At 34.6% G+C, this 22,238-nt stretch overlaps 1 protein-coding gene across 3 annotated transcripts in view; it reads right to left on the minus strand.

Annotated features, from left to right (window-relative positions):
* Nucleotides 1–22,238, minus strand: part of LOC149803920 (urocanate hydratase-like) — a 50,638-nt gene that overhangs the window by 19,894 nt on the left and 8,506 nt on the right. For 2 of the 3 annotated variants that reach the window (XM_089953731.1, XM_089953733.1), the window contains exons 3-16: nucleotides 19,488–19,641; nucleotides 18,759–18,887; nucleotides 18,151–18,212; nucleotides 17,752–17,818; nucleotides 16,876–16,932; nucleotides 14,914–15,000; nucleotides 10,942–11,093; nucleotides 10,349–10,457; nucleotides 8,536–8,606; nucleotides 6,754–6,851; nucleotides 6,324–6,432; nucleotides 5,572–5,660; nucleotides 3,632–3,705; nucleotides 3,088–3,186 (exon numbers count right to left, since the gene is read on the minus strand). In XM_089953731.1, the coding sequence (XP_089809857.1) occupies nucleotides 3,088–3,186; nucleotides 3,632–3,705; nucleotides 5,572–5,660; nucleotides 6,324–6,432; nucleotides 6,754–6,851; nucleotides 8,536–8,606; nucleotides 10,349–10,457; nucleotides 10,942–11,093; nucleotides 14,914–15,000; nucleotides 16,876–16,932; nucleotides 17,752–17,818; nucleotides 18,151–18,212; nucleotides 18,759–18,887; nucleotides 19,488–19,641 (1,357 nt within the window). The remainder of the gene's footprint in view (nucleotides 1–3,087; nucleotides 3,187–3,631; nucleotides 3,706–5,571; nucleotides 5,661–6,323; nucleotides 6,433–6,753; nucleotides 6,852–8,535; nucleotides 8,607–10,348; nucleotides 10,458–10,941; nucleotides 11,094–14,913; nucleotides 15,001–16,875; nucleotides 16,933–17,751; nucleotides 17,819–18,150; nucleotides 18,213–18,758; nucleotides 18,888–19,487; nucleotides 19,642–22,238) is intronic. The other variant, XM_089953732.1, reaches the window with a different exon arrangement.

Consider the following 22,238-nt stretch of genomic DNA (forward strand, 5'->3'; position numbering starts at 1 on the left):
AGATTACAGTGTCAACCAATTTGGTTGCAATAATGTTCCAATGTTTTATATTTGAGCAGCACCATTTTCATTTATGACCAACTAAACACCATAGAAAGTCTTTTAGTGAAAACCCCAAGTCAATACAACTTTCCATTCAGGTGAAGTGTTAACAAGATTTGCAAGATGGCTACTGTGCTAGCCATATTGGATAGTAGCATTATTTTTCATTTAGGACTAGCTAAACATCATAAAAAGTCTTCCAGTTAAATCTCATGTCAGTAGGATTTATACATGCAATTCTACTGGTGGTAAGGCAGAAATGCTGTTTTAAAGGCTGTCTAACAAAAGTGCCATTTTATAACCGAAAATCTATAAATTTTGAATATTAAAAGATTTTCATAAATTTTGGAGGAAAAATACCCAGTATTTTTTGTGTTCTATCCATATTACAGAAGCCAGTCACACCCAGTCAAATGAGTACTGGAACCATTCCACCAGCCCACTGATTGGTGCAATGATACATGCTGAGTATCTTATTAGGAACTATTACACATTACAGAAGCCAGTCACACCCAGTCAAATGAGTACTGGAACCATTCCACCAGCCCACTGATTGGTACAATGATACATGCTGAGTATCTTATTAAGAACTATTACACATTTACTGACATGTCATAACAAGCCCCGAATTGATTAACTTTTTGTTGTAACCTGGAGAGTTAACCCATTTTATCCTGAATATGACTGTGGTTGTAATACCTCATTCTATCCTGAATACACCTGCAGTCGTAGTATCCCATTTTATCCTGAATACGACTATGGTCATACTCTACTACGTATGTGTGTAGCGTCTCTAGAAACACGTGTTATACATCACAAATATATGTGTACTTCTTCAACTACACAGGAAATGGTTAAAGCACACATGCGCAGTGAAATTTTAATAAAAAAACGCTGTTGGAAAAGAAATTGTTGACTTGAAAATCGATCGATAAAATGATGGACGACAACTTTGATGTAAACATGGATGTTGATAGCGAGGGTAGCAACAATGAAGTTAACGATTTGGATGATTCTGCTGATAATATTGACTTAAATGATGGGTTCGAATTTAATAAAGTTGATGAAAGAGATGATGCATGGCTTCATGCACTTTTCGACAGCGATTCGAAGAATGAAGCTGACTCTGAAGGCTTTCAAGAAAAATGGGTCCAGGATGATTTTTCACTTCGGTTGCAGCCAAGATTTAAATTGATAGAAGGAGCAACACCCAGGAGAAGCCGATGCAAAACATTATTTTGAGTTACTTCGGGATGATTTAATCTGGAAAAAACTTGTTGATGAAAAAATCGTTATGCCGAAAGATTTCTAGGATTAATTTGTGACAAGTTTTCATGAGAAACTGCATGCTGAAGTACATGTTCCGGAATGTGAAGTAAACAAATTGTTCCTTGTGTCATGTTGTCCAATTTTAGTAAAATTATTATAACTTTTGAACTAACAGTGCTAGAAACTTCAAATTTGGACCAAAATACTAGAAATTGAATTATCTTTATTTTATTCATATTTCATTAATTTTCATGGACAAAATATTCACTGAACATCTTGGTAAGTTTTTTAATTTATTTTTTTCTCTCTCAAGTCATATTTCAAAATACAGTTGTGAGCATGTACATTGGTAAATTACAACAAAACATATTTCACTGTGTTGCAAATTTTATTACCTTTTCAGAGATATATAGTTTTATATACTTTATAAAAAAAATAACATTGTTACAACATTTTTAGTAAACAAGGTGAAGGTAGTCACAATTTCAGCAGCTGCTGCTGTATGGTGCTCCATTTTACCACAATGTATTTAGAATTGCTTCTTAGGAATCAGACACCGCAGTTGAAATTGGTAAACAGGATAAAATGGGTTAAAGGCCAAAAGTGGGTTATTTATTGAGGTCTTATAAAAAAAGAGATCAAAGGTGGTTTAAAAGCAATCTCTGATTAACACTTAGCTGACTGAGGTGAGATAAAAAGGAAGGACAGAACAAAATATGATTTTTAGCCAGAACCCTTTCATAAGCATTTTGTTTTAATGTCTGCGTTTAATTGTTACTGTGTTTTTCAAAATGTTTTAAGAGGAATATTTAAGGGAAGTTCTTATTTATGTGGGGGGAAGGGTCAATTCATGATAAAATGGCAAAATGTAAGTTTCCCAAAATGCCAGAATACAATTGGCTACCAAATAAAAAGTATAACAAGTTCAACAGTGGTTGGAAATCAGAGTTCAAGTCAGTGCAGAAGAGTAGCAAAGGTACTGAGTTTGCATTGTGTGTTTAATGCAAAATGGAATTTAAGATATTATATGGAGGATGAAATCTTCACCTGACATATCGAGACACCATCCCATAAAGAGGAATCTGGATCAGAAGATTATTGAAAGCCTGTAATAAAGTTTGAAACTTAATAATTACAATGAATATCATCAGCCAACACCAGGAAGTAAACTTGTGAAGAAGAAAAAAAAATTATTGTAGATCTTATATAAATATTTGCAGCGATTTTTCAAGATGTTCACTGTGGCAGCCATTGTGGCTATTTGAGTTGCACCATTTTCATTTAGGACCAACCAGACATCGTAAGAAGCCCCACAGTGAAAATCCTGTGTCAGTCTGCATTCTTGTTGAGAATTAGTGATAGCAAATATTTATAAGATGGCCTCAGTGTCAGCCATAATGAATGTCCAAGTGGCACCAGTTTCGGGTAGGATAAATCAGACCATGGGATGAAAGTGCATCAAGTTTCATGGCAATCCTTAAAGTAGTTTAGGTGGTGTAGCGATAACAAGCTTGTGATAATTGACATAAAGACACTGAAAGAAGGATAACAGGTCAGTCCATAAACTCTTCTGGTCTATCCTCTCATGAGCTAAAAATAGTGAATCAAACTGGAAGGACAATCAAGTACACCAGTTCGGTTAGGACAAATCAAATACAGAACAGTTGCACATATTTAGGACATGGACATTAGTTTAAAAGATATCTAACATGCTGTTCTGCCGTTATGTATGATGTGTATTATGAAATTATTAAATTAAAAAAATTAGTGTGGTACCTTAATCTTTTTATCAGCAATGGCTTGGTTAAAAGCAACAGCAATAGCAACTCGACCTTTCTCATCCGAGTATAATATCCTTGCTTGAGATCCCACAACCTGAAATACCATAGTACAGTTTTAATGAAGATGTTAAAGACATGATTATCCCTCCTAAGACTATTGTAATAAGTTAATAGTTGTCAGTACTGAAACACAATATCTGTATGCATTTTAGTGTTTTTAACTGAACAAAAACTTTTATATCCTGTCATTTTCGCACATGTAGATATAAAGAAAATTATGTTTTCTACTTGACAGTTTACAAAGTTCACAATCAATATTAAGCAAAATAAAAATAAAAATAGATAATATTTTTTTGCGATGTAGCTGATATGTTTTTTTGTGCTAAACTAAGTAAATCATCAATAGCACTCATGGAAAGCCAGAAACCAATGTGCGTTTGGTGTCAAATGAGATTTTACAAATACATATAAATACATTTGCTTTATCAACAGCAGTTTCCATGAATAAACATACAGAGTTTGAAAATTAGAAAATATACCAGTTTGTTTTTGGAAGCTTCCTTTATCCAGTGAATGTTGTCAGAATATTGTTGCTTGACAGACTCTGGCACTGCTGAAGACAACAAAATGAATAAATACAGCAGAATTCCACATGGAAGAAATTCTTAAATGTTAATATTCTCATTTTGGATATTGCCAATTTTTACCATCTGATACTCTTCGTCATGTTGGATGTAGCTATTTTGTACCATCTGATACCCTTTTCATTTGTAACAGTTGACTGAGGGACAGCTTTACTTGGAGAATGATCGATCACGAGAGCAGAGATAGATGTTCACGTTCATGAGACACAGTGAACACATGATCGGGGAGAGGTGGGTTCAAGTCCTGATGTGTCGACTACTCCATTCACTCAACCATAAAAGGACCCTTGCCATCACTTTGGGGTGGGATGGAGGTTGAGGATGGGGCAGGGAGTTTGGGGTACCTATTAGGTGAACCTGTGATGGACTGCTGACCAATCCAGGAACAGCAATGTGTTGTCAGTCACTTTATGACACTGAACGAATATGACCCCAAGCATAAGGAATAGGTGTGGTTGTAGGGTGTGTATTACTTTTTGTCATTGTATTTGTGATATCTGACAGTGCTAAGTCTAAAAACTATTTTGTTTTTAAGTGTATTAACAACTTCAAAGAAAACAGACAAGTTATTTCTTTTTAAAGTCATTTTCTAAAGGCTTATTTGAAAAGAACATATTCTCAATCACAGAACCCTCTTGGGAAATCAAAACACAATTTCTGAGTCTTAAAAAAACCCAAAACTGTCTGGGAATATGGCAGGTATATAACCCCTGATGTCACCTTCCTGAATTAATGATAATAAAACTACTAATGATGATAAATAACGAAACTCTTTTACAACTGTTGCAGTGTTCAAAAGAAAATACAGTTAATAAAATGTTGGGGTGGCACCACACTATTTCCTATGTTAAATCATATCCATCATCATCACCATCATCAAAGAGCTTCTACGTACAGTTTTTAAAACATGGCAGCAGGTAATTTTACTATAAAATTTGAGGCTTTACGGGCATTTATTTGGGACTTTATACTCACTTATGTGCTTAAATTTTCTTGCAGATTAGATTCTCCATGTTACTGTTACAAAAACTTATTTATACTGGCAACATAAGTGAATAACCATCCTGAACATCTGATGTGTCCAGGTCACTGCAGGTTACAAATATACCAACCCTACATTAAGCAGAGGACTAAAAGTATGATGCCCAACATTTATACTTCATTAAAACACCCATAGTCTATACTTCATCAAGACACCCATTATCTATACTTCATTAAGACACCCATTATCTATACTTCATTAAGACACCCATTATTATACTTCATTAAGACACCCATTATTTATACTTCATTAAGACACCCATTATATATACTTCATTAAGACACCCATTATTTATACTTCATTAAGACAACCATTATCTATACTTAGTTAAGAACACCCATTATTATACTTCATTAAGACACTCATTATCTATACTTCATTAAGACACCCATTATTTATACTTTATTAAGATGCCCATTATTTATACTTTATTATGACACCCATTATTTATACTTCAATAAGACACCCATTATTTATACTTCATTAAGACACCATTTTTAATACTTCATAAGGACACCCATTATCAATACTTCATTAAGACACCCATTATTTATACTTCATTAAGATACCCATTATTTATACAACATTATGACACCCATTATTTATAATCATTATGAAAAATCTATTTTAGTACATTTAATTAGATGCAAACATGGTATCTCTGGATAACTGATTTTGTATTTAAATTTGAGCAATAAGAGAAATCAAAATAATGTAGTAATGATCAGTGCAGGAGTATTTATTCATTCAAATAAAAGCCAACAGAAAGAGCTTCTTTCAATCCATAATTTACCTGATTGGTTTAAAATATCCTCCAGGACACTAGCTGCAATCTTGTCTGTTGTATCTAGGTCACTCTGGTGAGACGATGTACAAATCCACCTTGAGTTAAAAATAAAATGTATGTTAGGATATGAAATATACAAAATATGTATCATGTAATTTGGCTTGTTTTCAGATATGTAATCAGTAAAAAAAAATGTTTGTTTTCTGGAGAATAACTATTCAGAACTGCAAAACCTGAAACTGAGAGGGAAAAAAACCCAGTGCCTTTCTCTTTAGCTATCCATCACAGTGTTAAAAAATGCCAGTAGTTAAACTGGAGTATGATGTGAGAAATTCAAACAAGGCACATTTTTTTATACATTTTTTGATGATGTTTTTTTTTGTGCCAAATATTGGAAATTTGCTTGTAACATTTACCTGAATGGTTAAATCAAAAATGCGCTTACAACATTTACCTGAATGGTCCAAACAGAAATGTGCTTGTAACATTTTCCTGAATGGTTCAATCGAAAATGTGCCTGTAACATTTACATGAATGGTCCAATCAGAAATGTGCTTGTAACATTTACCTGAATGGTCCAATTGGAAATTTGCTTGTAATATTTATATGAATCGTCCAATCAGAAATGTGCTTGTAACATTTGCCTGAATGGTCCAATCAGAAATGTGCTTATAAGATTTACCTGAATGGTCCAAATGGAAATTGGCTTGTAACATTTACCTGAATGGTTCAATTTGAAATGTGCTTGTAACATTTACCTGAATGGTCCAAAACCAAGAGAGAATATGTCACCCATTATATCCTGCACATAGCTGGGATATCTGAAGAAAGTCCCATTAAGTCCATCTCGCCTACCCACATCAGCCCCTAGTTAGAGAAAAAAGGAAGTTCCATGAATGAGACAATTTAATTTTGAGATATGGGACTCTTAAAATAAAGAATTATCAATTAAGCAATTTTATATATATATATATATATATATATATATATATATACACACACACACACACACACAATTTGTTAAAATTTATTTTGCTTGCCAAAGAAAAATTCCTGGTTTTTGATAATTGATCCTGAATACATTCTGTTGACACCTTCAATAACATTTATGACCTTTTCCAGGTAAATAGGCCGATATAAGGTGACGTTCACAAATAACCATGCATTTCTTTTCTTAAGACTACCTACCAGCCCTATCTGCTTCTAGAAGAAAGGCATTTCCATAGTCCCAAAAGAACATTCCCCTATCAGCCAGTCGATTGATGGCTATAACTTGGCGGCAGAGGCTAAAATGTACAGAATGGAACATTTAATATTCTCAAATCTCTGATATGTCACCTCTGGGAGAATGACATGTTCACCTCCAGGAAAATGACATATAACAACATATGGCTGTTAATTATATAGACAGGTAATTTGTTCAATATTCGGTCTGAAACGGATAAGAAACAGTGAGGAGGCATATACTTACAATAATTTTCTACACTTTCCTTACAATGTTTGTTGGCTGGTTGCCATTGAAACTCAGGTTAATGTTGAACATAAGTAAACGTTCTTCTTTCAATATTATTAAAAATTAATCCATTTTTGACCAATCAGATGAGGCAAGACCTTTTTTCATTAGGGGCTTTGATAAACCATTCCTCTGAGGCGAGGAAACAGAATTCTGTACAGTTACACAAATTCAATTTTATCTGGTAATTTCTGCTTTTAACTGCAGGAACTTGTGGTCCAATTTATGTGTCTGATATGATTTTCACCCAGAAGAATATAAAAAATATATATATATATATATATATATATATATATATATATATATATATATATATATATGACAATGATGATAATTACAACAACTATTATTTTTCAAAATTATTATTGATGATGATGATGATGATGATAATTACAACTATTATTTGTTTTATTATTGATGTTGAATTAAAAAACAAATTAAATTCCTCCTCCACAATGAACCCAATCCATAAAACTAAGCATTTTATGCACCTAGTATGCCTTTCGCTTGGTTCTCATGCTGTTCTTGATCACATTTGCAAATGAGTAGAATAAGCCACTGATATATGCTACATATAATGTTACTTACTTAATATTATTTAAAATCGTATTTGACTAATATCGCAACATGAGCTGACTGACACATAATCATCACTGGCAGCTCTTATGCAAGTAGGATTTGCAAGGCCTTTAACTCTTGTGCAAGTAGGATTTGCAAGGCCTTTAACTCTTATGCAAGTAGGATTTGCAGGGCCTTTAACTCTTTTGATTCTACCCACTTTATTTTGATTTTGATACAAAGGACAGTATTAATGTGAAAATACAAAGCAGAACTACTTTTAATTGACTGTAACAATGCAACAAATAATTTCACAGGTCAGAGGTCAAAACACAGCTGGCGCTTAAGTAGGTTCTCACGGACATGCTCATAGGCAACTATGATTTGGTCCGTTGATATTTTTTACATTTGAATACAAGAGAGTACATCTCATTTATGACGATTACATTGAAAATTAATTATAAGATAAAACTGAAGGATGAATTTCACTTGACAAGACATATTTAATTGGTATTTACTTTTAAAAGTGTTGCTGCCAGTAGACATTACTAAACTTTTAATTTATTGATATTCCATTATAATCAAGGAATGAATCCATAGTATAAACAATATCTATGCATAAAGGAACTGTACAATATTGCACCATTAAATGTTGACAATATCTCCATGTGTTAGGACTACACATCCTCACCCAACCATCAACTCTCAATAAATGTACAATTTGTAAAACAGACAGGTATGATAAATCACAGTTCAAAAATCTGTGACGTTCTACTTGTCACTTATTGGTAAAATTATCAATTGTAAGGTTTCTTTGATAAAAAAATGCCTTATGTCACTAATCAATAATCATTTCAATTGTATAATCTGTATGATATTACATGACCACTAGCACTAACCTTTCCTTCACAAGGTCCTTGAACCGCACAGGATCTGAGTGCATCAATTCTCTGGATTCTTCAAAAGAAAGCTGATTGCAGAAGAGTTAAAGTGTTAATGAATAAGACTATAATAGCTACAGTTTAAAACCTGTATTTCTTCTATTATTATCATAAATTCTCAGTTCATAATATTTTTATGTCTCCCAGATAATCAAACCAATATTAACCCTAAATATCTGGAGTACGAGTTTTGTGGCCTGTACCTTCTCATTCTTTTTTGAAGAACTGATATGATTTGGTAACAATTAGCACCAATGAATAAAAAAAAACTGTGCTACAAATGTTTCACTTGCACATTCCAGGTCTTTTTGTTTATTACCAACTACTGGAATTAGTGCCACCTCCAAGGGTTGTCTTAGAATCGTTCACAAAAAAATGGATTCTATAGAGAAAAGAACTTGTCAATGATGACATTTGGGCTTGCTGGTTCATTGGTCATGTCAAGAGGTATCGATAGGTCTTCTTTCATTTCTGCAATGAAGTAACATTAACTTTGCTCATCCTTTAGTTAATCTCTTTGCAAAAACTTATTACGGCTTTGACAGTGAGCACACTCAAATATCTTTGGACAAAGGTCAAAAATGGTTATTTCTTTACTATAATGAAAACTTTCTCTTAAATTTTCCCTACAAAAAAGTGATGTTTGAAGAACATATATACCTCCAATGAGAACAAGTATTCAAGTTAAATTGATTTTTACTAATAAATGAGAAAAGTGGATATTAAGCTATTCCTATCTAAAGCAAGCATTACCTGTACTGGGTAGTATCCTCCAAGTTAAGGGTTGTGACACCATACCTATCTATACCAAGCATTACCTGTACTGGGTAGTATCCTCCATGTTAAGGGTTGTGACACTATACCTATCTATACCAAGCATTACCTGTACTGGGTAGTATCCTCCAAGGTAAAGGTTGTGACACTATACCTATCTATACCAAGCATTACCTGTACTGGGTAGTATCCTCCATGTTAAGGGTTGTGACACTATACCTATCTACACCAAGCATTACCTGTACTGGGTAGTATCCTCCAAGGTAAGGGTTGTGACACCATATCTATCTATACCAAGCATCACCTGTGCTGGGTAGTATCCTCCAAGTTAAGGGTTGTGACACCATACCTATCTATACCATGCATTACCTGTACTGGGTAGTATCCTCCAAGGTAAAGGTTGTGACACCATACCCATCTATATCAAGCATTACCTGTGCTGGGTAGTATCCTCCAAGGTAAAGGTTGTGACACTATACCTATCTATACCAAGCATTACCTGTGCTGGGTAGTATCCTCCAAGGTAAAGGTTGTGACAACATACCTATCTATAATAAGTATTACCTGTAAAGGTTGTGACACCATACCTATCTATACCAAGCATTACCTGTACTGGGTAGTATCCTCCAAGTTAAGGGTTGTGACACTATACCTATCTATACCAAGCATTACCTGTACTGGGTAGTATACTCTAAGGTAAGGGTTGTGACACTGTACCTATGTATACCAAGCATTACCTGTGCTGGGTAGTATCCTCCAAGTTAAGGGTTGTGACACTATACCTATCTATACTAAGCCTTACATGTACTGGGTAGTATCCTCCAAGGTAAAGGTTATGACACCATACCTACCTATACCAAGCATTACCTGTACTGGGTAGTATCCTCCAAGTTAAGGGTTGTGACACTATACCTATCTATACCAAGCATTACCTGTACTGGGTAGTATCCTCCAAGTTAAGGGTTGTGACACTATACCTATCTATACCAAGCATTACCTGTACTGGGTAGTATCCTCCAAGGTAAGGGTTGTGACAAGAGGTCTGGTCAGATCCAAGGTCAACCAATAAATCTCCAGTGCTGTTGTACTCATCAACTAATCTCTCCCTAGAAACCATATTTATACAACCCAATAATATATATATATATATATATATATATATATATATATATATATATATATATATATATATATATATATATATATATATATATAACATCTGGATGTTGGGTATTTTTAAGGCATGTGTAAAACTTTCTTTCAACCAATTTCTGATAAACATAGTGTCTTTTACATATCCTACTCAACAGAATTACATGGATTGTAGAGGAAATCTACAAAATGCTTTTTTTCTGCACCAAATCTGGCTCAAAATTCCCTGTGTAAAGTAACATTTTGCTCAAAAGTAAAGCTCTTTCATGGCAAAGGCAATGTATAATAAAAACATAATAGTCAGTTATGTGTTATGTTCAGCACAGTTCACTACAATATATTTTTTTAACATTTTTCTTTTAACGAAAATTATATCAATATTAATATCTACCATCCAATTCAAAATTTTGCAATGATTTAAGTATATACAATGAATACCATAAGTGAACAACATTTCCGTGGTAACCAAGGCTGAGCGCAGAACATTCCTTCTTAGCCCTTCTGATAATTTGGATGCACTCGTCGAGGTCACTGGTCACTTTCATCAGCCAGCCTTGGTTGTATCTTTTATCTACAGCATCTCTGCTCACCTAATTAAGGAAAGGCACAAAATTGCTGTCAAACTAGATTGAAATCTGTGTGGGGTATACAAAATCACTAAAGTAACATGATGCCAATTAAATTATATCATAATGAATGCTACTATGTACAAACGTCAGTGTCAAAGGCACAAATACAATTTTATTCTTCTCTTTGATTGTCAAACTATGCTTATCGAGGTCTTATAACTGAAGGCACATTTTTGGTAGATAAAAAAGTGTCAATAAAGTGCACAAACAAAATCTATGCAGTAGATGTTACATACAAAATTGAATACAAGGAACTGCAGCCTTGTAAGCAATGGCATAACAATTACATGGAATATTGTATATAGCTACTGTAAAATAACAGCATACAGTACAGTTCATATGAGTTTTCATTTCTCCAAACATCACAGTTTAGGTGGAGAGGGTATGTTGAGGATTAATAAGTCCCTAGGTTCACAGTGAAGAGGTAATTCCTCTGGCCACCACTTGCCACTGACCAAATTGAAGGTGGGTAACAAGTGGGCTGCCCAACTGTACCAACTGGTATGAGTGCAAACTGTAAATTCGGGCTGCGAATCTTCCAGAGGAATTTCTGCCATGAGTCACTGATTGTTACATCATTCATGCAGGAATTACACTATTTTGATCCAGATTAATATTTACTGAGTCAACTGAAAAAGGGCCAGCAGGGCTATCTTGCAGCAGGTGCATGAAAAGGTGGCTGAGAAGGATCAAATCCACTGCTACATTGAGCAGGACAAGGAACTGCAGAAACTCTCTCACTGAAATCCCCTTATTATTCAAAATGAACTCCACAGGCTCAACAATCTGATCCATGTGCACACAACAAATGCAAATGAAGATCTGACTTGTCCCAGTTCACAAGGAACTCTGATTAACCCACAAGGGAAAGAAGAGTTTTTATGCCTGAACCGAAAATTCATTTGCGATGTGTTTTTGAAGGATTTCATAATGGACACTAAAGTGCTGTTGATGACGTCCAGCAGAAGGAAATGTGTGTGTGATTTGGATTTTTAACATAGCTTTAACAATTTTTCAGTCATACTGCTACGATGTCTGCAGTGTGACAGTTTATAGTGATGTCTAGCACTGGGGAATCATGCCGCAGACATGTAGCATGATGCCCCATCCAGTCACATTATCCTGACACAAGGTTGACCAGTCCTAACACTAACCTCTTAATGCTGAGTGCCAAGCGAGGCAGCTGTTAGTACCATTTTTGTAAGTTTTTGGTATCACTCGGCCGGGAATCGAACCCACGCCCTTCTGCTTCTGAGGCGGACGCTCTAACCACTATGCCACCGGAGCGGTCTCCAGCAGAAGGAAGTGACAATGTAGTTGATGATCTCTTGAACATCCATTAACTGATCTCAAGACTAAATGGGAGTACACAAAATTGGGATCCAAACCAAAGGAACCTGTATGACACCTGGTATATACAGACATGAAAATACACATTGGTTAAGACTACACTGACTGCACATTTGTTCAATTTTATGGAAAACCATCTTCATTTTCAACTCAACATGGCTATATGTATTTGCTGAGCCAGTTGAAGTGAATAACTTAAATTCCCATTGATCTTAGGCACTAGAAACAGCCTGGAGTAAAAGCTCAGAGTTTGGTCTGCAAACTGTCTGCATTGCATGACTATTCAGTAACAACCAAATATTCTGCAAAAATTTCTTTTGGAAGGGTGGGGGAAGGAAGTCATCGGTAGTTGTTGGGAGGCTTGGGGAAAGAGAAACCTTGCTTCATATCCTCTTTTATTCAATTGCCTCCTGAATTATGCAATCCACTGCTGCCTGAAATTTGACTAAAGTTAAATCTGCTGCTTTTGTACAGTGTTTGCAGTGTTCAGTCTCATCTCTTTCTGGCTTGGATGGTCCCATTGTTGCCAGGACTGAACTAACCTGGAGGCAGGTGCCAGTAACAAGCCAAACTAGAGAATGATGCAGTTCAATGTTCAATGATATTTTGTACTGCCTGCTTCTGGTAACAGATCTATGTCCCTGTAAAGCCCTACCCAGCAGCATGGATGAGGTGGTACGATTGACTCTGACTGGCAATGCATCTGATTTGACTGGTAGATTTTAATGACACTATAAACAGAATACTGGCTATTGCATGCTGAGGAAATGGGGGCCAAATGCCTTTATCAGGGCATACTATCTCACCAATGGATATGTCAACATTATATAACAATGACAACAGTTACAACCTTATTTCAGCTGAACATCCAATGAAGTCACATCCCTGTTACAGCACAAATACAGTGCACCCTACTGCATCAAAATTTAGCTGGCTCAAAGTTGTGTATTACACAACCTCATGAACATGTACTGTTCTTGACAGTATGTACTGCCATTGCTGCTTAAAAATCAAGCATGTGGTTGAAATTTCAGTGTAAATTCAAGTTTTTTATGTTGCTTTTCTCCATTTGTAAATAGCAATGGTTGTTGTTTGGAAGTTAATTGTCATTGTCTCATTGGACTACCGATGTTCATGGTAATGTGTCAATGGCCTGCAGTGTGATGATGTGTAACAGTTTCTTGATGCATCACAATATTATAATCCAAAAATGTTCTTGTCTAATTCACAATAATTCCAAACTATGTTCCAGTTCAAGAATATTTTAGCTGGTAACTCTGTATTTCCAGTAAATAATAATCTGAATAAATAATTCCACCCAAATGAAAAACTGAACACAGCAATAACACTGATTTTACCTCAGATGTTAAATAAAAGAATGAGCAATTTCTGAGGTAAACAACATTATCAAAAGAGTTATCATACAAAAGTAGAACCATGATGAGGGTCAAAAGTTCATTTCTAGAAACTATTCAGTTGTCAACAAGGCAAAATCTGTTACTAAGAGTATAATTAAAAAAATATGGGAAACATTAGTTAGACCAGGTTTATCATGGGGGAATTCCAATGTCCAAGACTCAGACCCAAATAAACATGTTTACTTCCATTGATAATGATCCTAATATTTAATCCACACTCATTGAGAAATATTAACTATGTATTATTTGTTTACTGGTCAGGTACACAATGAACTTTATTTTGGACAAGGTCAAGTCCAAAATATAATTATAGATAAAATATGATCAAAGAGAAAAATACTAACAATAAAATATATATAAAAATATACAATTTCTGGAAGTGTCAGAGAGATATAATTTACACTGATGATGATGTAAAATTGTTAAGTTACAATATTCAGACTCAATTAACAATGCACATCAATATCTGAAATTGATAACAACTGTGAATAGTGGTCATGCATAGTATTCTGTTGGCGAACCTCTTCTAAACACACATGTACTGAATATACAAGACTCTTTTGATATGACTATTTTGACTGTTTTTAATATATAAAGTCAACTGATATTTTATTTGGTATCCAACTGTAAATCATTCTGACATCTCAGTCTTTCATGCGTGGTCTTCATGCTTGGGGTATTCAAATGTCAGTCTTACCTCTAACTACCCCATTCATGGTGGAGGTGTACAATGCATGCCTGCTGAATCAATGTGGTGGTTTACTAGGTACTTAACCCTCTGCTGCAGAGCTTTAATGCAAACTGAGCATATACAGGATTAACCACCCAACCACAATCAGTGTAGAAACAAAAAATCATGTGAGCTGTACTGGATGAAAAAAATTGACCCTTGAATACTGCCGAGTCCTGTCCCTAGAATTAAAGAAAAAATAGGTGCAAGAACAACACTTTTAATACTAGTTGATAATAAAAACAACTGGTTAAGGAAGAGACTGAAAAAACAAACAACATACCTCTGCAACAACTCCTATACAACCACATATTACAGCTGCCTTGGCCTGGGCACCACTCATGCCACCCAATCCAGACGTTACAAATACCTGTACGAAAATGGAATTTTAAGTTCATAATTTCTAATTATAATTAACACCCTTAACAGTATCCATAGATAATTATATTTAACACACTTAATAGTACCCAAAGATAGATACTGCAAAATTAAGGTACAGTAACTTGATTAATTTATATCTCTTAAGATATCCATTATATATATATATATATATATATATATATATATATATATATATATATATATATATATATAGAGCCAATGAGTAAATCTCAAAAGTCAGCTAAGCTGGCACATACTAATCAATAAGCCAACATGCCTCTCGCCAACATGCCTCTCGCCTCCATTAGTCTCCTCATACAATATGCATATCCCAAGCCTGCAAAGAGGATTCAAATTTAAGTAATCTGGAGGGCACATCGCCAAGCCTGCAAAGGGGAGTCAAATTTAAGTATGCTGGAGGACACATCCCCAAGCCTGCAAAGGGGAGTCAGATTTAAGTATGCAGGAGGGCACATTCCCCAAGCCTGCAAAAGGGAGTCAAATTTAAGTATGCTGGAGGGCACATCCCCAAGCCTGCAAAGGGGAGTCAGATTTAAGTATGCAGGAGGGCACATTCCCCAAGCCTGCAAAAGGAGTCAAATTGAAGTATGCAGGAGGGCACATCACCAAAGCCTGCAAAGGGAGTCAAATTTAAGGTAAGTAATTAATGCAGCTCTATATTTTCATTCCTGAAAATGACATCTGAAATATGAGAGTTGATCTTATAATAGGTACATGTTGGGTTCATACATGTGAACATCCCTCCCATCACTCACTCGTATCTCCTGCATACTCAAAATTGTTATTTATAAAATTTCCAAAACAGACATATTTTCCAGATTTTTAAACATCTTGCTTCCGGTGTAGTATATATCCGGTAACAACTTCCTATGATCACATAACTGCAAGTAGGACATTCTAAATGTTAATTCAATAGACAATAACCACAAAAGATAATCATTGGATTATGTGTGATAAGTAGTAATTCGGAAAGGATTAATGACATTAATGGATTATGGTTGGATCAGACATTGCTACAAAGCCTGGTTGGCTTAAAACAGGTCAGTCTGATGTCAGTATTTAATGTCTGTCAATTTATAACCATGCATGATCTCCCAATACTAAAATATCAAAATCAGAACAACCAAAATTGCACACAAAATTCAATAATGGTTGGAAAAAAAGAATTTCAGTGGTTGGAATCAAATTCAAAGGGGAATGAATATGCACTCTGCCATTTTCTATAAGTTTATTTTAAGATGAACTTCCCAAATTTCACCCAGATAGCACCAATCTTGAGAAGTTTGAGTAAGCAGTCAGCAACCTGAATCTGCCCACAAGCAGAAAATAACAAAACTAATCTTCTAGGTGAACTCTGTAGAGTTGTATTAACATTACCACATTCCAATATTGACACACAAAGGAAATTTTCCATTCTGTGAAAAATTCAGGCCGACCCCAGAGGAAACTTGGATCCAGTACGGACACATCTTCTCTCGAGTTTTGAGATCAACGAAGATGAGGACTGCCACAAATCACTAATCAAAATCCGGACAACAACTGGCTAAGAAAGGCTAAAAATGCTTGTGCTACACAGTATGAAAGGCAACATGTTACTGTGAAAGGTCTGATGTGAAGAGATGATATGCATATTTTAACATTAAAATTCATTCAATAGTTGTCTCTTGGCATAATAAAAATCGGGGTCAATAAAATCCTCCTAATTTGAAGAAGAAAAAAAACGCCTGACCAAATTTGACAATTTCCTGATCTGTCCTAATCTGACACATGGGCTAATTATAAAAAAACAAGAATCTTTTGATTTTAGAACAATGATAATAATGAGCAAAAACACCTGTCTTACCTTTCCTCTAAGGTCACTCGTACCAAGATGTTTTCTGGCAGCATTTAGGACAGTCAGCTGAAGCAAATAAGTAATGTTTTATTCCTGTACAAATGTTATAAATAAAATTCAGGCAATATAATCAAAATTTGTTAATTTTGGAGACTTTTCATCCTAGTCAGACCAGAGTGTAATCAATAATGACATAACTTGCCTGTAACTTACTTCGTCTCCTATAGCATTATAAACATTATCATGCACAAAATAAATTCAGACTAAAGTGATCTTGGCCCATTTTCCAATTAAAGATTTTACTGCAATTCTTTTTTCGTCACATCTGAATTTTTAAATTGGCAGAATGTAGCCAGTACTGTACTGACATATTATGAACCAATCCACACACCTACCCACCTTACCAATCTACCTACCTACAATCTGTGACAGGGCATAAAAGACATAAAGTGATAAAAATACATATATGTTTCTATGATATCAAAATAGAGGTACTATAATAAGTTGATAACAACAACATATTTACATCATTTTTGTACTATTCTTTTTTAATCGTTGTCTTTGCTCAACAATATATTATCATTTTACCCTCCGCAATGTATTATAATTAACAAGATTAACAATTGAAACAGACACTGCACCCAACAAATACATTTTTAACACAAAATTTCAACAGTGTCACTAAAGCATGAAATATAGGTCATCGAGGCCTCTTTTTGCAAAAATGATGTATAACGTATCAAGCTGCATCCACTCACCAAGTTTTATGACGGACAGATGGACCACAGACAATAGGCCACCCATAAACTAACTGACAGATGGACCACAGACAATAGGCCACCCATAAGTTCTTCTGATATATCACCAGTATAGTTAAAAACTTACTGTGGTCCCATGGACTATCCCCTGAGGCCCTATGTAGCAAAAACTACCCGCTGTCATCTGGCCATACCTGAAAGATAAACACAGCAGAGCCTATAATAAATATCTGTATCTTTAATATCGTCTGTTAATATCATCGGCTAAAAAAGTTATGTCTATATTCAGATTCAATGTGACCTACATTGTTTCTGTCAAGATTCAACAAAATAATAGTTATTAGGATAGCACTGAGGCGGTTCAAAACATTATCATAGTAATTAATCAACTATCTGATAGTAACTGTGGTTTCCTTTTGAAGAATGAAGATTGTGATAACAATGTTTTGGGGGAAAATATAAAACACAAAAAAACGTGTGTCATTTATATTTTTCTTGTGGGTAATGAAGAAGAAAATAAGCTTACATTGAAACTCCGAGGGCAAACATCTTCTCGTATATATCTCTAGATGAATAATTAGGAATCACCTGAAGGAAAAAACATTTAAAACAGTCTCAGAGGTGGAAATGAACTTCAAGTAATGTCTGGTCTGACAGCATAAACCTAAACAAAAGTTTATTTGCTCAAGAACAGAGAGCATGTCAAATAAAGTTTGAAGGGTCACAATTTGACCAAAGCCTGTGACAAATCTTTGATGGATTTTCTATGCAAATTAGTTAAACCACAGGGTAATTAGTAGCATGCCTGATCAAAATATTCTGTGCAAAACTCAAAACTGAAGGCTCATTTTTAATCAATGGAACACATTAAAACAAAAGGACCAGCATTGTTACAGTAGATGACAGAACAGTATTGTATGCATTACATCAGCAAAAGACCTGATGGGTTCACATGCTTGCATCATTCTTTATTAATTTTAATTGGAGTTTTTTTCTAACAAGTTCAAGTCATAAATGTGGCGTCATTTAAATCGGCATATGTACTTATTTGAAAAAAATGAATACTGCCAATGGACCCTGGTCTCAAATAGTGTTTTGTTAATTTATTTTCATTTTGCAGTGAAAACAACTCACCATGCCATTGGTGATAACCATTCTTGGTGCCGAGGGACTGCTGGGGAATAAGCCCATGGGGTGACCCGAGTACAGGACAAGTGTCTGCTCCTGAGTCATCTCTGACAGGTACTTCATCACCAGCAAGAACTGAAGTAATGTCAGACAAAAATATTTTACCATACAATATAATATATTTTATTGGAAATAAACCATTTTTCAGCATTTACCAAGTATATTTAACACTTTAAGATAGACAAAGAAGTGTTATTTTCATAAATATTAGTTTGCATTGAAGTTGGCATTAAATTATAGCTGCAAACAAACAAATAAAAAAGACCATACGTCAAGATCGATTCAATACTTGTGATGTCCATGAATAATAATAAAATTACCAGCAAATCCCCTACACCCTTTTTCAGATGCAACAAATCTGAAAATCAGTCAAACTGAGAAAAAAGTATTTCTCTAAATTACTAGTATTTTTATTTCAAGAGTCAGTAAAAAGGTGGCTTATTCAGTGTACTAAAATAGTGAGAAACACTTCCATAAATAGTTACCAATGGTAATTCTCGTCATTCAAAATATGTATTGCCTGGAATGTGTCAGATCATTTAAACTATCATATGCCTTGCTTGCTATCAATAAAGTTCTTCCACTTTGTCTTAGATTTAATGAGACGTCTAGTCATCTTAAAGACTCAAATGCATAATTCTATACCCAGAATGGTCACCAATTGCCAACACTGACCTGTGCCCAGTTTGAGAAGACCTGGCCATTTCCTCCATAAGTAACAAGTTCCTGTGGAAACTGTGCCACAAGTGGATCCAGGTTGTTCATGATCATATGCATGATTGCAGCAGCCTGTCGAGAGACAGCTGGGTACTCTTCTATCGGATAAGCTCTATATAAAAATCAAAAACAACATGTGACCTGAAAAAACAGCATATGTCTTGAAAGACAGCATGTGACTTGAAAAACAGCATGTGACTTGACAGAGTTTTTGATTGTTTTTCATGTGACCTGTTGGTGATATACATGAAATGATTTATCTTGATTTGAAAGCATTGATGAAATATAGGTCACCATGACCTCATATTATACTAATAATGACAGTCATCTAGTTTGATGATCATAGCATAAATAGTGCTTGAGAAATATATTTAAAAGATAAAATTTCACTAAAGTCAGTGAAGTAAGAAATATAAGCAACAGCGACCTACTTTTGTTATGAGGGTCTAGTACTCATAAAGATGCATCCCCATACCAAATTTCATGATTTGTGGTATAACAGTATTTGTATCATTAACAAAAACCCTGTGCTCAATGTGAAAGATTAACCAAGAATGTAAAACCAATGTGCATATATGTAGAAAGTTTGCCTCTACAGACTCTGAAACCCACTCCAAACTGTTGCCTAGGACCTACAAAGAACATTCGTTGGTTGGTTTCTATAGGTTTAACACCATTTTCAGCACACGATAGACTACACATGGCAGCCAGTACATTTGGTGGAGGAAAAAACCCTGACATACCACTGACTCGTGGGGAAAGTAGTGGCAAGCTTTCTCACATAACCATGTTAGCTGAGCCAAAGACAAAAAAAAAAACATGCAGACAGAAGTGAAAGAATGGCTGGCATTCAGCAAGGGTGCAAATATGTGTATGCTTGTATCTTAGTGACACCGACACCTGGGGCAGTACCACAGCTTAACACCACTTCACAGGTGAGCTAACTGCAGATTTTGTGCAGTATAATGTCACAATTCTGTGATCAAAAACAGAAAAAATGGTTACTGATTTCCTTGCTTCAAAATTTCAAAAATGAAGAAAGATGCCCAAAATCAGGATCTGTCATTTATACTGTGACAAACCAGGAATTATTATGAAGAGCTTTCCAGGTAGGCCTACAGCTCATTTCAAGTTTATACAGATGATGAAAATCCTTCTAAATGTTACAAAAATGATGCTGACCTAACATTTGGAGAAAATAAAAGTGAGAGAAGATGAGAAGAATACTGAAAAAAAGTTGTCCCCTTTTATATGGTACACAACTCTGAAATGCAAACATGCATATTCATTATATCTTGTGTTTTAACTTTATCAGGTTGAAACACGAACAGCTATTATCAAGTAGAACATGGTCAAATGTTATAATAGAGATAAGGAATTACAAATACAAGATGTTCCCTATCTACTATTTCCAAGAAATTCTTTTTCTAAAAAGGTATTTTTGATAATTCTGAATAAAAACAAGGATCTGATATATTTATTTTCTAACTGTGGCTTATATAAAGTAAATGTTGTTGTAGGGTTTAATGCCATTTTTCAGAACACGATAGGCTACACATGGCGGCCAGTATTAATGGTGGAGAAAGAACCCGGGAAAACCCCGGAAAGAACCACCGACCCATGAGAAGCTACTGGCAAGCTTTCTCACATACCCACATTGGCTGAATCTGAGACTCGAACCCATGCAAACAAAGGTGAGATAGCAGTGGTCTGTAATGGAGAGCGCTTTAGACCACTCGGCCACTTGGGGCCCCCATATAAAGTAAAAGAAAGTAAAACAAAATAGCACATCATCATTTGAATGCACAATATTTTTTGTATTTTATTTTTCTTCTAGCAATTGTTATCATTTTTTATTTCTTGAATCACTGATGACCAAAGGTATAATAGTAATCATTTTTATTTCTTAACTGATTGATGATCAAAGGTGTAATATTATTTATTTAAAAGCTTTGTTTCAATTATTTTACATGTTATGACTCTATGGTCTTAAACAAAGTAAAAGAAAGAAGCAAAAGCAACAAGTTTTGTAAACTTCAACAAACAATTCCAAGAATAAAAAGAGAAATTTTAAAAGGAACTTACAGTAATGTGAATTAAATCCCAAATAATTCTAAATGTTCTATTAAAAGTTCAAAAAGTGTTGAGTGTTCTGAATGAATTCCAATAGACTTGAATATCTTGATGTATCACCATGATATAATCCAGAATGTCTTTGAATGAGTCCTCAATAATCCCCAAAAAAGTGTTTAATCCAAATAGACAATGAGCACTTTGTAATTCCAATGGATAATTTCAATAAATAATTCCTCTCAAATCATAACTGAACATAACTACAAACTCTCATCATAGATTCCCAAAGACAAAAATTAAACAGGAATGAAGATTTTGTTTGCAAAACCTCTAATTTTATACAAATTGTCACCTGACCTATGACACAACAGAATGTTCTGGAAAACTTATCATTTCTAACAGGAAAATTCCATCAAACTGTAAACAAGTTTGTCTCCAGAATATTCTGAGATCAAAAATCTGTGTCAACATGTTTACAAATAATCATTATCTTTAAGTTCAATCTACAATCATGGACAAAAGCACACAATATAAATTAAATATACATAACATACTCTACATATACACTTACACATTTTGGTAAAACATTGCTGCCTTATATCCAAGAGTCAAATATCTCAAAAGCTATACAGAAGA

This window comes from Sinohyriopsis cumingii, chromosome 3, assembly GCF_028554795.1.
Source record: "Sinohyriopsis cumingii isolate HCF-2022 chromosome 3, ASM2855479v2, whole genome shotgun sequence".
Taxonomy (NCBI): domain Eukaryota; kingdom Metazoa; phylum Mollusca; class Bivalvia; order Unionida; family Unionidae; genus Sinohyriopsis; species Sinohyriopsis cumingii.